At 36.9% G+C, this 16459-nt stretch overlaps 1 protein-coding gene across 6 annotated transcripts in view; it reads right to left on the bottom strand.

The window, feature by feature from the left end:
- Positions 1–16459, bottom strand: part of DENND4C (DENN domain containing 4C) — a 122941-nt gene that overhangs the window by 5846 nt on the left and 100636 nt on the right. For 5 of the 6 annotated variants that reach the window (XM_042912037.1, XM_042912039.1, XM_042912038.1 and 2 more), the window contains 7 exons: positions 16039–16148; positions 15566–15741; positions 11624–11806; positions 10498–10693; positions 7988–8233; positions 6782–6899; positions 44–194 (listed from right to left, as the gene is read on the bottom strand). In XM_042912037.1, the coding sequence (XP_042767971.1) occupies positions 44–194; positions 6782–6899; positions 7988–8233; positions 10498–10693; positions 11624–11806; positions 15566–15741; positions 16039–16148 (1180 nt within the window). Of the gene's footprint in view, positions 1–43; positions 195–6781; positions 6900–7987; positions 8234–10497; positions 10694–11623; positions 11807–15565; positions 15742–16038; positions 16149–16459 lie in introns of those variants that run through there. The other variant, XR_006195701.1, reaches the window with a different exon arrangement.

The raw sequence follows: 16459 nt of genomic DNA, 5'->3' as shown, positions 1-16459 counted from the left end.
TTAAACATGAAATTGAGTGGCAAGAAGCAAAAATGATTATTACCTTTGTCTTTTCATGTCTGGCTTTATTAGCTGTGAAAGTAGGTTGATGGGTTTCAGAACATCATTATGTTGAATACTCTGCCTGATGGTTTCTACTAAAGTGCTTGTTGCTTCTTGTTCCTCTGACAGGAGAGACAATTTCTTTTCAGAATCTAATAAGAAGAATACAGGAAGTAAGAATAATTACTTTTAAAAGACTTTTTTTCCAGAACTGTAGCATTTTCTAGTTTTCTATTCAACACCGCCTCCCCCTTAAGAGTAAACTTCTGTGTCAATGTGACCAGCTACAAAATGTTTTTCCTGCTTTCTTCAGATAGGAAAGGCTTGTCCCTTTGCCTTTTCTCTGAACACAGGGGTTCCTGCTTCAGGCTGGGATGTGATAGTTTGTACTCCAGCAGCAATCTTATAACCACAGAGCAACCTTAACTGATGGAAACGCAAGACACAAGTAAGACACAACACAAGGAGCCTGGGTCCCTGATGACAGAGGAGTTGCCTATCAGTCCTGGAGTGTCCACTTCATAACTTCTCTATGGGAGAGAATAATCTTTACCTGTTTAAACTTCTGTTATTTGCCATTAAATATAGCCGAGTATAATCCTAATTGATACAAAGGCAATTCTAGAATTATTAAGAACAAACATTTATACAGATTTCATAGATTATAAAAGTGCTTCAGTACTGTACTGGAATTCAATCGTGCTGACATTCAAAGTATACAAAATCAATGAAGTGTGCTTGGCCCAGAATAAAAGGAAAACTAATACTGCAGGTAATTCCAGCAGCCGTACAATTTTATTTATACCCATGTGAGTTGAGATGGGAATATGTATCCAGTAGCTCCCTAGTCAGTCTCATTGAGAATCCATCATAAAACCAGCTGTTGTATTTTTCGTACAACACAGCCCCTTAGTAAAGGTAGCTAGTAGTACTTCATTTGTGTTCAAACAAAGAAACAGCAAAGCTCTCTATTACAAGGGGAAATACTGGCTCTTACGGGCTCTGATTCTAGCTCTTCTACCTGCCACATGATGACCTTTGAATATATTTGATTTTTATGCTATGCTGTGATTTTAGAACCTAACCCAAATATAATCTGCAACTTCAGTTTCTCATTTAGTTTAATTAACACTTCGAGATGTAATTCCCAAACCATTCAATACACCCATTTAAAGTGTACAATTCAGTGGTTTTCAGTACATTAAGCTGTACAATCATCATATTATCATCCCCAAAGAAATCTCCTATTAGCAGTCCCTCCTCTATCTCCCAAACCCCTCAGCCCTAAAAATAATACTTTTATTTTTAAATAATATTCCACTGTATGGATAGGCCATATTTTATCCATTTATCAGTGGATGGACATTTAGGTGGTTTCCATTATTTGGCTATTAAGAAAATGCTAAGCACAGTGCACAAATTTTTATACATAGGTATGTTTTCATTTCTTGGTATATACTCAAGAGTGCAACTGCTGTGTCTTATGAATACTCTACTATTTTGAGGACCTGCGAAACTGTTTTCCAAAGTAGCTCCACTATTCTTTATTCCACTCAGCAGTGTATAAGGGTTCCAATTTCTCTATATCCTCACTAACACCAACGCTTGTTAGTGTCTGATCCTTTAGATTATGGCCTACCTACTGAGTGGGAAGTGTCTCTCTTTGTGGTTTTGGTTTGCATGTCCTTGAGGTCTAATGATATCTAACATCTTTTCATTTGCTTTTGGCCATTTGTATAACATCTCTGAAGAACTGTCTATTCAGATCCTACTATGGTCTGAATGTGTCTCCCCAAAATTCTTATGTTGAAAGACCTCATATCAAATGTAATGGCATTAGGAGGTGAGGCCTTTGGGAGGCAATTAGGTCATGAGGGCAGAGCCCTCATGACTGGATTAGTGCCTATAAAATTTAGTGGGGGGGGGGGCGGTACCAGAGTTCCCTCATATGAAAGGATCTAATGAGAAATCTGCAACCTGGAAGAGGGCCCTGAACTGTGTTGGCACCCTGATCTTGGACCCACAGAACTGTGAGAAATACATTTCTATTGTTTATAAGCCACCCAGTCTTTGGTATTTTGTTACAGTAGCCAGAATGGACTAAGACAGATCCTTTGCCCAGTTTTAAAGTGGGTTGTTTTTTTATTGTTGAGTTGTAAGAGTTCTTTGTATGTTTTGACTTTAAATCCTTTTTAAGGTGTATTATTTGTACATATCTTTCCCCTAGTCCATGGGCTGACATTTTTGATGGTTTATTTTTCAGCACAGAAGTTTTTTATTTTAATTGTCTACTTAATCTACTTTCCCTTTTCTCACTTGTGCTTTTGGTGGTGGTATATCTAAAAAGGCCTGTGTTCTACAAGGTCATGAATATTTACTCCTATTCTAAGACTTCTACAGTTTTAGCTCTTACATTTAGATCTATAATCCATTTTGAGTTCATTTTTATGTATAATTTGAGGAAGTGATCCATCTTTGCCTTTTTTTTTGTTTTGCATGTTGCTCCAGTGGTCCCAGCACCATTTGTTGGAAAGACTATTCTTTAGGTCTTAGACTATTCTTTAGGTCTGTTTTAGCCTATTGTTGGATTGATCCCTTTATCATTATATAATGCTTTTCTTTGTCTCTTTCCACACTCTTTTGTTTTAATGTCTATTTTCTGTCTGATAGAGGTAAAAGGCGAAAGATTTATACAATCTGAAGAGAAACCAGAGTATTATTTTTTTGTCTAACATAAGTATTGCTACCCTATTTGCTTTTGTTTGTTTTGTTTGTTTCCATTTGCACACATATCTTTTTCCAGCCCTTCACTTTCATTCTCTGTTTATCTTTAGGTCTAAAATAAGTCTCTTGTAGGCAGCAAAGAGATGGGTCTCTTTTTTTTTTTATCCATTCTGTCATCCTCTCCTTTTGATTAGGGTGTTTAGTCCATTTACATTTAAAGTCATTATTGACAGGTATGTACTTACTGCCATTTTAATTGTTTTCTGGTTGTTTTCATAATTCTCTATTCCTTTCGTCTTTTCTGGCTCTCTTCCTTGTGGTTTGAGGGTTTTCTTTAGTTTTTATGCTTAGATTCCTTTCTATTTTTTTTTTTATATTAGAGGTGTTTGATTTGTGACTACCATGGGGTACATGGAGAGTGTTAATATTGGCTCCCCCAAGTGTCCAGCTATCTAGGCTAGGGGAGGAGAAGAAAAACAGTGCCTGCCAGCACTTTTGTTCCCAGAGAAGTCTATAGATCTCTGCCCCTTTGGTACATGTCCTAAAATTAGTCAACAAATCTCCTTCACATATACCCCAGGCACTTTTCAAACTGCTGCTGCTTTGCTGTGTCCCCAGCAAGTTACTTAGCATGCTGGCTCTTTAAAGGTGGGGACTCAGCTTCCTATCATCCTCTGGCTCTCCTGGAGTTAAGTGCTGCTGATTTTCAAAGCCAGAAGTTATGGGGACTTTGCTTCTCAGTGCAGGTACCTAGTATGGGCTCCGATCCCCTCCTTCCTCCCCCATGCTTATGATGCTCCTCCCACTTGTAGTTAGTTGTACTGGAAGTATGGTTCCCGACTGCCCTGCTGCCCCTTTTTGATATGGACTTCTCTCTACAACTAGCTTTGGAAGATCTGTTTCACCAGTCTCCAGGTCATTTTCAATTAGTTCAACAGATGTAGCTGTTGCTTCAATTTGTCTGTGGGACAAAGTAAACTCAAGATCCGTCTACTCTGCCATCTTCCCTCCTTTTTCTTTAATAATTTTCACCAATTATGGTTGTTTTGCTAGGAAGCGGGTCTCTGAAAATCCTCTTCCAGAAGTCATTGAGAAGTTGTACCATTCTAAAAGTCATCACCCACTTTGGGGCGCCTGGGTGGCTCAGTCAGTTAAGTGTCCGACTTCGGCTCAGGTCATGATCTCGCGGTCTGTTGGTTCGAGCCCCGCGTCAGGCTCTGTGCTGACAGCTCAGAACCTGGAGCCTGTTTCAGATTCTGTGTCTCCCTCTTTCTCTGACTCTCCCCTGTTCATGTGCTCGCTCTCTCTCTGTCTCAAAAATAAATAAATGTTTAAAAAAAATTAAAAAAAAAATAAAAGTCATCACCCACTTAATTGTTCTCTTTTAATGTCATTTACATGCCAATTCTTCATTTAAAGCAGCCAATCAAGGCATTCTTGAGAAATAAGGCCATTCTTGAAAATGCTAAATTTTATTCTCATCATAAATTATAGAATATTTTGAAACACTTGTGCATTTCAAGAGAGGTGGGAAATAACTAAAGAAATAGCAATGCTATCATTTTCTAACATGAAATTTCAAGGCTACTTGGCTATTTAAAAAAAACATAAAAATATCTGAACTGAAACCACAACAACAAAAATGACAAAAACAGCTTATAATGTACTTAACTATAATTTTATGACTAGCATTTTCAAGGGAAACAATCCAAATAGCAAAATATTAATAGAGTTTTTGAAAAGGACAATCTAATAAAAGATTAAAAGTGAACTGTTCCCTTTCTCTTCCAAGGAGCCACTGTTAGTAGTTTTAGACCTTTTTACTTGCATATATTCAAAACACAGATATATATTTTGGGGTTGATTTTTCTAAAGAAAAAAAAGAAAGAAGATCATATAGTGTTCTGAAACCTGCCCTTTTTCACTCAATATATGATGGGCATCCATCCTTTCAGACACCTGTATGCAAATGACCCTTATACTTTTTCTTGGCTGCCAACATTTCATAGTATGGATTTATCTCAATTCTCCTGTTAGGTATTTATGTGAAGTTTTTAAAACAAATATTCATACAGTAAGCATCACTGTACAGAAAGCTTTGCATATGCTTTCTATAGAACAGAGCTGTCTTACTGTGATTGCTGAGTTTAAGGATATCCACATATTAAATATGGATAATATAGTCCACATTGTTCTCCAGAAGTATATCATTTGCACTTCTAACAGTGTATCAAAGTGTTCTTTTCCTTCATATCCTCAAAAAGACTGGATTTTAATTATTAAGATCTTTTGCCATCCTGATGTAACTAAGTTTGTATTTTTCCTTTTTTAACAAAAGAACTTGATATTTCATTAAATAAAGAGCTTGAGCATTTTTTCATATTTGTGTTAGGAACTGAATTATATCTCCTCAAAATTCATATGTTTGAAGCTCTAACCCCCAATGTGGCTATATTTGAAGATAGGGTCTTTTTTTTTTTTTTTTTTTTTTAATGTTTATTTATTTTTGAGACAGAGAGAGACAGAGCATGAACAGGGGAGGAGCAGAGAGAGAGGGAGACACAGAATCTGAAACAGGCTCCAGGCTCTGAGCTGTCAGCACAGAGCCCGACGTGGGGCTCGAACCCACGGACCGTGAGATCATGACCTGAGCCAAAGTCGGACGCTTAACCGACCAAGCCACCCAGGCGCCCCTGAAGATAGGGTGTTTAAAGAGGTAATTAAGGTTAAATGAGGTCATAGGGTGGGAACCTAATCCAACATAACTGGTGTCCTCATAAGCAGAGAAAAAGACGCCAGGGGGATGCACATGTACACAGAGAAAAGGCCAACTGCAAGCCAAGGAGGGAGGCCCTGGGAGAAACCAACCTTGCTCACACCAGTTCCAGACTGTGAGGAATGAATTTCTGTTGCTGAAGCCACCCAGTCTGTGGTATTGTTATAGTAGCCCTGGCAAACTAATATAAACTATGTAATGTTTCTTCCATGAACTGCCTACTGATGTCATTTGTTCATTCATCTCCTGGGTTGTGTCGTCTTATTGACTTAAAGGACTATGGAACAGTGAATGATACAACTTTTTAAATGCTCTGTAAAAATAAGTTCTAAATACAAAAGACTGAAAATGAAACCAGAATCTTTGAGGTTAGTATCCATGTAATTAAAATTATGATCTTATACCAACACATCCAAATTACTCTTAAACTATATAGAATTTACTCTCCAGGGCACCTTGGTGGCTCAGTAGGTTAAGGATTCAACTCTTGATTTCAGCTCAGGTTATGATCTCACAGTTTGTGAGTTTGAGCCTGGTGTCAGGCTCCGCGCTCACAGTGCAGAACCTGCTTGGGATTCTCTCTCTCCCTCTCTCTCTGCCCCTCCCCTACTCACACATGCACTTGCTCATTCACTCTCTCAAAATAAATTAAAAAAAAAAAAAAAAAAAAAGAATTTACTCTCCAAATACCTAACCAATTGGCATTTGACAGAAAAATCACAAAACACTCTTCAACTCCCTGATGCAGTTAAATGGGTCAGTACAAGCGCAAATCAATTTGATCTAAAGTGGCAAGATTTTTGAAAGAAATAATAAAAACATATGAAAAATTTTAAAGTAAAGCAGAATAATTTGTTTCTCTCATCTCAATTTTTTACCTCAGTAGTCTATTCTTCTTTATTGTTTTTAAAATTTTTTAATGTTTATTTTTATTTTTGACAGGGACACCGCATGAATGGGAGAGAGGGAGACACAGAATCTGAAGCAGGCTCCAGGCTTTGAGCTGTCAGTACAGAGCCTAACGTGGGGCTCAAACTCATGGACTGCAAGATCATGACCTGAGCTGAAGTCGGACACTTAAACGACTGATCCACCCAGGCACCCATTATTCTTCGTTATTGTTAAATAGTATTTTACTGTATGGATTGTACCACAATTTGTTTATTTATTCACCTATGAAAAGATACATGGGTTATTTCCAGTTTGAGTCTTTTATGTCTTTAATTCTAATTTACTTACTAAAATTCCTCCATGAGACATACAAAGGTTCTCCTGGTTCCTGATGAAGGTTGATATTATCCCATAATAGCTGAATATACACAAGTTTGCTATCCTGGGACAGAGATGACAGAGGAAGCTAAAAGAGATCAATAGAAAGTATTAGTACTCTAAGCATAATAATTACCAGTGGATCTAGCAAAGCTTGGTTATATAAAATAAAAGCGTTCTTTTGAAACTGTGGACCTAAAATTCTAAGCAAAAAATTTTGATTTTTATTTGTATTGATACATATTCCTACTTTCTGAGGTGCAGACTTTTCATTCCTACTTCCACAGATTGCAAAGACAACTTGGTAATTGGCACAGTGGCCACATGAAAGATTAGTCACCATTAGAACAAATTTTAAGGTAGAGAAAGTACAACAGTTTCTACTATCTTGTGCTGTTACTTAAAATAAATGAGTCAAAATAGAGTGTAATACTTTAAGAAAATATTTTCCTGTGCCCCTGGTGTGTGTTGGGGTGTCTCTAATCAATATTATAAATGAAGGAACTCTAGGAGCCCACTATCTCCAATGGAATCGGGCACCCCAGCCCAAGTACAATAAGGGCTTTAAAGTCAGACAGCCAGACTGTGGTCTTGGCTCCCCGTCACGTAGCAGGTGTGTGACCTTGTGGAAATTACTTAACTTCTCCAACTTTTAATTATATCACCTGAAAAACATGCATAAGAGGAGTCCTTTAAAATAAAGTTGTTGTGAGAAGGTCAACTGGTGATATGATAGTTCAGAATAAAAGCTACCTTTTCTAGCCACCCTTGCAAACTAGGTATGACCATATAACTAAGTTTAGGCCAAACAGATACATAGAGAAATGTTATGTACAACTCCAGGAACCATCCCTACAGAAAGAAGACACATTCTTCTCCATTCATTTTTATCCTTACTGCTGGCTGGAATATGGACATGATGGCTAGAAATAGAGAGGCCATCCTGGACCAGGTATAGAACTTGGAAATGGAGGTTATACACAGCTGACCAAAAAGACAGAAGGATCTCAGGTCCCTAAGACTACATCATCCCAGGACCACCTTCCCAAACTTTGATGTGAGAGAGAAATAATGTACATCTCGTTAAGGCACTGTTGTTGTACACTTGTTACTCTGAAGTTAAGCCTCATTCTAACCAACACCAACATAGTACAAGTATAGAAGTTGGTACCCTACCTGTACACCTCCATTACAATGTTCAGATGTGAGGATAAGTCCTGGCAAGTTACTAGGAAGGTCCAAACGTCTGAAATACCAAACGAGGTTCCAGAAAATGATTGGATGTTTATTGATGAAAGAGGATGTGTGAATCACTTGATCACCTTCATTTTCTAGCAAAGATTCAAGTTCTTTACGAAGCACTAGAGGACTCAAGTAGGGCACAGAAACAGGGGGAGGATTGGGTCTTTTTCCTAAAGGATCCTTTAAAAAATAAAAATACAGAAAGAAGTGAATATTATCTATTCTGTGTATGTTTAAGAGTACTTCTCAAGGAGATTATGCTCTATCCTTTCAAAATCAGTTATTTCAGAACCATCGCTACATGCAGTATACGCTAATGAAAACCTAAAAAAAGAAAAGAAAGTACTTAGTCATAAATGCCCTTCGTTAAATGATTACAAAAGAAAATAATCCAGAGACAGACCCTAAACATACAGAGTTTCTCTATCAGATTGATTTTTTTTTCCTTTTCAACTTTTACAAAAAAAATACTACATTTCAGGGATGCCTGGGTGGCTCAGTCGGTTAAGCATCCGATTCTTGATTTAAGTTCAGGTCATGGTTTTCATAGTTGTGAGACTGAGCTCTGCATCAGGCTCTGTGTTGAGCATGGAGCCTGCTTGGGATTCTCTCTTTCCCTCTGCTGCTCTCCTGCTAGTGTGTGTTCTTGTACACACATGCTCTCTCTCAAAAACAAAACAGAAAGAAATACTACATTTCAGATATTTATGATTATTCCCCAAAAAAAAAAAAAAAGTTGACTCTATCTTCTTCCTACAATCTAAATAGATGGGGCAATTTTTGTGTTAATATTATTTGATGACTCCTTTTAGAATTATATCTAATGTGCTTTCACATTTGATTGCAACAGCTAAAGAGCAGTCTTACAAACAAAGGAAAACGATGCCAATTCAGTCTTTCTAAGTTGTGCATATTATAATCAGAATAAAATGCTTATGACCAACTCATTAATGGGTACCCCTAGTGCCCAGGCTGTGGTCTCCAAATACCATTTCCTCAAAAATGAACCACAGCTTCTTAGAGAAATGGCTGATTTTAGGTCTAGAGAAAGAAATATTAACATGAGCATGAAACATCTTGTCATATTAAGAAAGCAAAGAAGCTTTGTAAAAAAATTAGAAAAAGGCTGCTAGAGATGTGTCAAAAGAACTAAAACACCAACCTGTAGAGGCTTCTAGCTGATCAAAGATGGATGATATATTAATAAGGATAACAACAGCAATGGATGTAAACCTATTTAAATTAGTGAGCTCATAATGATACTCTATTCCTCCAAATTAATTCATCACCTTAGAGGATGCTAGGAATCCAACCTGTTATTTTGAAAACTGGTTAAGTAAAAGGAAAAATATTTGTCCCACCTTTCCAAAATAAACTGCATTTTTGGAAAAGCAAACAGAAAACATGGAGGATGTTTCTCTTTACAGATGTATCCAACATATATAAAGACAATTAGACTACCAGCCTTGAAAGCTGGAAATGAATAATCTGAGGTAGGCAATGAGGCATTAATCGCTACTAGCATCACAAAGAAAGTTCATGTCTTCTATTGAGGGACATTCTACCACTGCAATTGTCTTACAAAAATAAACAACCAAACAAAAACCTGAATGTGATCAAGCTTCTAGATATAATTACCAATTTATAGCGTCATAATCAACAAATACAGTTGCAAGGCTAAAAAAGAGGGTCTACAGATGTAAAATGACTAAATAACAGATCAACCAATTGGTAATGCATAGATGTTATTTGATCCTCATTCTTCAAACTACAGAAGACACACATACTTCACATTTTTAAAATAGAAATTTGAATAGAGATTGAATAATTTGATTTTTTTGGTTGTATAGTGGCATTGTATTTTTCAGAGTCCTTATCTCTTAGGAACTACATACTGAAATATTTACAAATGGAATATATGATATTTGAAATTTATTTCAGAATAATCTAGGAAAGAAGTGAATAAGGATATACATAAAAGAAGAATGGCCATAAGTTGAAAATTACTGAAGCCAGATGATGGGTCAAAGGGACTCCGTATACTCCTTTTATTTTTGAATGTACTTGAAATCTTAAAAAGCTGTTAGTCTAGGGGCACCTGGGTGGTTCAGTCAGTTGAGCATCTGACTCTTGGTTTTGGTTCAGGTCATGGTCTCACAGTTCGTGAGATTGAGCCTGGCATGCAGCTCTGCACAGAGCCTGCTTGGGATTCTTTCTTTCCCTCTCTGCCCGCAACCTCCCCCGCCCATTTCTCTCATTCTCTCTCTCTCTCTCAAAATAAATAAAAATTTAAATAAATAAAAATCAATCAATCAAAAAATAAAAAGTTCTTAGTCTCTTTATCTTATCACTCATGGTTAAAGAAAAGCTACTAAAGATGGATTATGTGCTATTCTAATAAATACTTTCATGAACACACAGATAATTATGATGTTGTTACCTACCACAACTTCCTGCAGACTGTTGGGAAGACTGACTGTTGAAATGCCATGAAACGGTCGCTGGGAAAAGTCAATATTTTGCAAGGGACCCCCAACACTGTGACTTCGCGTCAAAGATACATTTCGCTTTGATAAACTATTAGGCACAGATGAAATTTTCATGGTTTGGACTTCTCCACCGGCTTTCTTTATTTCATCACTTAAAAAACATGAGGAAGAAATGCTGTATTTGTGCTGTAATACAATCTCAATTTGTATACCTAGAGTATTTTCTACAGTGAACTCTGAGTCTAACTGAATATATCGGAGAAGAATCAGTACCACCTTATAAGATTAAATTTTCTTCAGGCATTTCTGTAAAAGTGGTCAGGAGAACAGGATGGGATGGATAATTCTGGTGACAGATGGGAAGAAGAGGACAAAGGGTAGACAATAGATATTCTTTTTAAAAGATTAAGTGCCCATTCACAGTTGCTTTATTCAAACATTATTTCCTCTTTATTAAACAAAATCACCTAGAATTATCCTGAGTCCAACTAGATATTACAGATGAGTATTTAACCTCTACCAGGCCAAGATCCACCTAAGGGCAGAAACTAGATCTTACTTTTTTATTTTTAGTGCTTAGCATAATGCTCAGCAAACAACAGGCTCTGAATAAACGTCCGATTCAATCAGTATTTAAGAGGAAGCGGTGTATTTCACAGTAAAGAAAATATGTCTCTGGAAACTGGTAGTGAATACTTTTTACTACAGAGAAGCTCATTCTGTAAAAGGACACTGTAAAACATTAAACATAGTTTCAAAAACGGTTGATCATCACATTTGTTTATTAGATACTTAAACAATGTATTGTAATAAAAGTTAATATTAAATTTTTTAAATGCCAGAACTTAGGGGCTCCTAGCTGGCTCAGTCAGTATAGTGTGCAGCTCTTGATCTTGGGGTCATGAGTTTGAGCCCCAAGTTGGGTGTAGAGATTACTTAAATGAATAAATAAATAAAAACTTAAAAATAAATTAAATAAATAAAATGCCAGAACTTACGCCTACATAAGGCTGTCTTCAAAGATGGGATTTTTACAAGGGTACCCAATTTATAATGAAGAGCTCTCTGTACCCTAGAGTACCTTGATTCAATTGCAGAGGTTGTCTCTTCAGTTATGGTCTGGTTTTGTTTGGGGAAATCCATAAAGTTGATCAAGTCAGGTTCTGCTGAAGCGGACACAGGTTTGTGCTCTGAAGGTTCACTTGCCAATGGAATGCTGCCACTTTGTAAACTGTCACCAGAGGTGCTTGGTTTCAGGAAAAAGCTAAATAGGGAGCAATCCAGAAAAAGTCTTTAAAAATCCTAGAATCCTCTAAATTTCGTATTTAGAATCACTTTATGGTAAAGGAGTCACTGAGGAATTTTACAATCCATAGAAGTACCATCTATTTCAAACACACACACACACACACAGCCCCCCTCCCCCATTCTCTCTTCCTCTCTTGTCATAAACTTTTTTAAATGAAAAAGGTCTCAAAGTCATTACAGTTCAATGCAACATCCTTTCAGATTTGAGAACCATTAAAGAAAGCTATGAAGGAAGATGGAAAACAAAATATTTCATTAATTTTCTGAGTTAAAGAAGAAAAAGAGCAGCAATGGCATTTTATCACGTATTAACCTACAATTGTTTATAATATCCTCCCCCCATAAATATCCATTTTGTCTCTAGTCATTTCTTTCCCCCTTTATTCATTATTTTGTTTTCGTCTTCTCGTCTTATCTCTATCCATCTCTTTCTGGGTGGGGATGGGGTGAGTGTTGGGCCTTGCAAGGGACATTAAGAGAACTTCCTGAGGCTGTAGTAATATTCTGTATTTGATAAAGGTTTGGTGTGCACAAACATATACATTCAATTTTCTTTTTAATTTTTTTAAATGTTTATTTATTTTTGAGGGAGACAGAGAGAGAGAGAAAGAGTGTGTGCAGGAGGGGGACAGAGAGAGAGGTGGGAGGAGGGTGCACGGATAGAGAATCCAAAGCGGGCTCTGTGCTGACAGTAGTGAGCCCAATGTGGGGCTCGAACTCATGGACTGCGAGATCATGACCCGAGCCAAAGTCGGATGCTCAACCAGCTGAGCCACCCAGGTTCCCCCACATTCAATTTTCAAATGGTACGTTTTAAATTTGTAGATTTTCTTATATACAACTTTATTGCAAAAGAAAAAACTGTAAACAAATATTGAACTTTAGTTAATATGTATGCTCAAGTCTTTGGGGGAGAAGTGTATTAATACTGTCTACACCTTCTTTCAAATGAATAAAAACATAAGAAAAATTGGTGGATCGATGGAGGGATAGACAGTTGATAAAGAAAGTACAATAAAATAGTAATACAGAGATGGATATTTGGGTGTCACTGTAAAAAAAAGTCTTTTAACTTCACAGCAAGTTTGAAATTTTCCATAATGACATATTTGGGGGTGGAAATCAATAATGCTCCTTTACACTCACTTAGAAAATATAAAATAAGGTACTTAACACAATAGCTTAAGAAGCACAATTAACACAACAAAAAAGTATAAGACTAGGGAGAATAATTTAAGACCCTATTAAAAGGACACAAAGGATAATCTAAAAAAATGGAGATATATACATACCATGCTCAAAGATAAGAGAATAACACTAAAAACGTCCATTTTCCCCAAATAAATCTATATAGCTAATGCTGCAATCCCAGTGAAAACTCCAGTTGGGACTTTTTCGGGGAGGAGGGGAAACTAAAGTTGCTCTAAGCAAAATAAATAATTAAAACTCCATGAGGGGGAGCTTCCCTTATCAATCAGACACGACACAAACAGTATTGACAAAAAAGAACAGGGAACACAGAACCAGGGTGAGGTATGCATGGGAACTTGAAATGTGATAAAGGTGCTCTACCTATCAATGAAGAAAGGATGGAAAACCAGCTCATTACATGGAGAAAAAAGAAAGTTGTATCCCTACCATCATACACAAACACAAAGGTGGACTCCAGATGGATTAAAGACCTAAATATCAGAGGTAAAATATACAGCTAACAAAAGAAACTTTAAGAGAAAATCTTCATGTCCTACAGATGGCAAACAACTTTTAAAACAAGGCTCCAAAATGGGGCGCCTGGGTGGTTCAGTTGGTTAAGCGTCCGACTTCGGTTCAGGTCATGATCTCGTGGTTCACGGGTCCAAGCCCCATGTCAGGCTCTGTGCTGACAGCTCACAGCCTGGAGCCTGCTTTGTGGATTCTGTCTCCCTCTCTCTCTCTGCCCCTCCCCTGCTCGTACTCTGTCTCTCTCTCCCTCTCTCTCTCTCTCTCAAAAATAAATAAAACATTTAAAAAACAAAAAAAACAAAAACAAGGCTCCAAAAGCACAAATCATAAGGTGGAAAATTAATGGATAATGACATCAAAACACATTATTTTAAGGAATTAATATCAAGAATATTCGAGACAGACATCAACAAGAAAAAGAAAGCTAATATAAAAATGGACAAGGTATAAACAGGTAATTCACAGAAAATGCTGGAGGAGTGTCTGGGCGGCTCAGTCAGTAAAGCATCCAATTCTTGATTTCAGCTCAAGTCATGATCTCATTGTATGTGAGATTGAGCCCCATGTCAGGCTCTGTACTGATAGCAGGAACCTGCTTGGGATCCTCTGTCTCCCCTCTCTGCCCCCCCCCCCTCCCCCCCCGCTGCTCTCTCTCAAAATAAATAAACTTTAAAAAAATAAAAGAAAATGCTGGAATAATTCACAAGTATATGAAGAGATAAACTCACTAATATTCAGAAAAATTCAAACAAAAACAAGATACCACTTTATACTCATTAGAAGACAAAGACCAGAAGAAATGATAATACCATATGCTGGTAAGGATATACAGAAATGAGAATTCTTGGGCACTAACAGTGGGGGTGTTGTCATGTGGTAAGCAATCTTCCACTGTTTATTCAAATCATGCATGAAAATGACCTAATGACTTCACTCCTAAGACTACTATTCTTCACAAGTTTAGAGAGAGACATATTTTACAGTGCACTGCATCACTGCAGTGATATTTATAATAACACAATACTGGAAGCAACTGAAACAACAACAGGATATTGGATGGCTAAAATGAGATATTAACTTCCTACAGGAGAAAAAGGAATAAATTAGATGTACATATAGCAACTCAGATTTTAAACTTAATAATAAAAATAGATATGTTCAACATTATTCTAATTATGTAAGTTAAAAATGCATAATTGTGCAAAACAATGTATTTCATGAGGATATATATTCAAAGAGACATCACACACCGTAGAGGCAATGTCTTTGTTGGATAAAGGAATGAGAATGGGAATGGCAGGGGCTGGGGGGGGGGGGTAGAGCTAATAAAAGAGGGCCCTTGCACAAACCAATGATGAAAGTGCATCAGGAATTAGAGTATGATTCCACTCAGCTCCACACCTGAAGCTAAAAGGAAAAATTAAGCTAAGAAGAAATACCTGTACAACTGGAGAATTTTTTTAAAAGCTGCTAACGGTAGAAAGTCAGGTAAGTTCGTCTGTTCCATAAAACAAATAGAATATTAAGTACAATTACTTAGGTAAGCAGTTACCAAACTCCCAGTTACTTAATTACTAGATCAGCTAGTCTTTCTATTGCCTAGAATTCGGCCATCATGCCACACAGAGCACTACCATAAAGAGGCAACACGTTAGGAGAAGAGTCAAAAAAAAACCCGTCCCCTACACCTTCATTTTTTCTTCTAGAAGATGTAAGACAGCTGAGACAGAAAGTTTAAAATAATGATAAATATTAAAGTTTTGAATTATCTATACAGTTCAGCTCTAAGAATTAACTACTACTGGTAATCATATGTTAAATAAAATGGAAAAGTAGTCTCCTGTAGTGCTAGTATTTTCCACACAAATACTGAAAGTGAAGGAGAGAAAGCAAAGGGACACCTGGAGTGTACCATAACTATTTCACTTTTCTCCCGGGAGTCATGCCTTCTGGGAGGACACTCACCTCTTAAGGGAGCTTTGACAATACTAACCTTGCAGAGCCTCTCAAGTCTTTAAATTCTATATTGAGAAGAGGCAAGAAGTTGCTTTTACAGAATGGACAGGTTGTATTCAAATTTGAATCATCTGCCGTCCATCCAGCCATAATTTCTTCATCATAAACTAACGCTCCACAAGCTCTGCATTGTGAACAACTTGACATCAAAACCTAAGAGCAGAAAAGTGCGAACACTGAGAACCTCCACAGCAAAAAGTCATCTTAACAGGCCATCCTCTGGGGACACAGAATTTTATTTATTTTGCTGATCAAATTTGGACTGAATAGTTCAATCACTTTACAGATAAAGCTACCAGTTTATGGCCTTACTTACATAAGACAGGAAGCAAATTCAACAAAATGATTTACTCTTCTGCCCACAATGGCATCAAAGAATTCTGCTAAATACCATTCTGAAATAAAAATGTGTACAGCCACGTTATCACGCGCAGAAGGCAGAACTTTTACCTCCATTGCACAATTCTGATAGATGCTAGACATGCTGGTGTTTTGAGAAGAACCATGGTCTGATTTTTCAAAGTCCTGCCCTTTTACACTTCTTGGAAATGGAGGTTCACCTAGAGAGAAGTAAATGTCATAACACACTATGTGTGAGAATGCCCTTATTCTTTGGAAATGCATACTAAAGCATTTAAGGGGGAGTATGATGACGTCTGCAATTTATTTTCAAATGGTTCAGTATAAAAATTTCTATACATATATATATAGATAGATATATCTATATCTATCTATCTATATATATATATCTAAAGTTAACAATAGTTAAATCTAGGTGGAGAATCTATATATGATTGTTCACTATATGATTCTTTCAACTATTCAGGACATTTGAAATTTCTCATAATAGAACGTTGGAAAAAACAGACTT

Source organism: Panthera leo, chromosome D4 (assembly GCF_018350215.1).
Source record: "Panthera leo isolate Ple1 chromosome D4, P.leo_Ple1_pat1.1, whole genome shotgun sequence".
NCBI classification, from domain to species: Eukaryota; Metazoa; Chordata; class Mammalia; order Carnivora; family Felidae; genus Panthera; species Panthera leo.
Note: the sequence above shows the minus strand (reverse complement) of the source record. Positions and strands in the feature narration are given on the sequence as shown.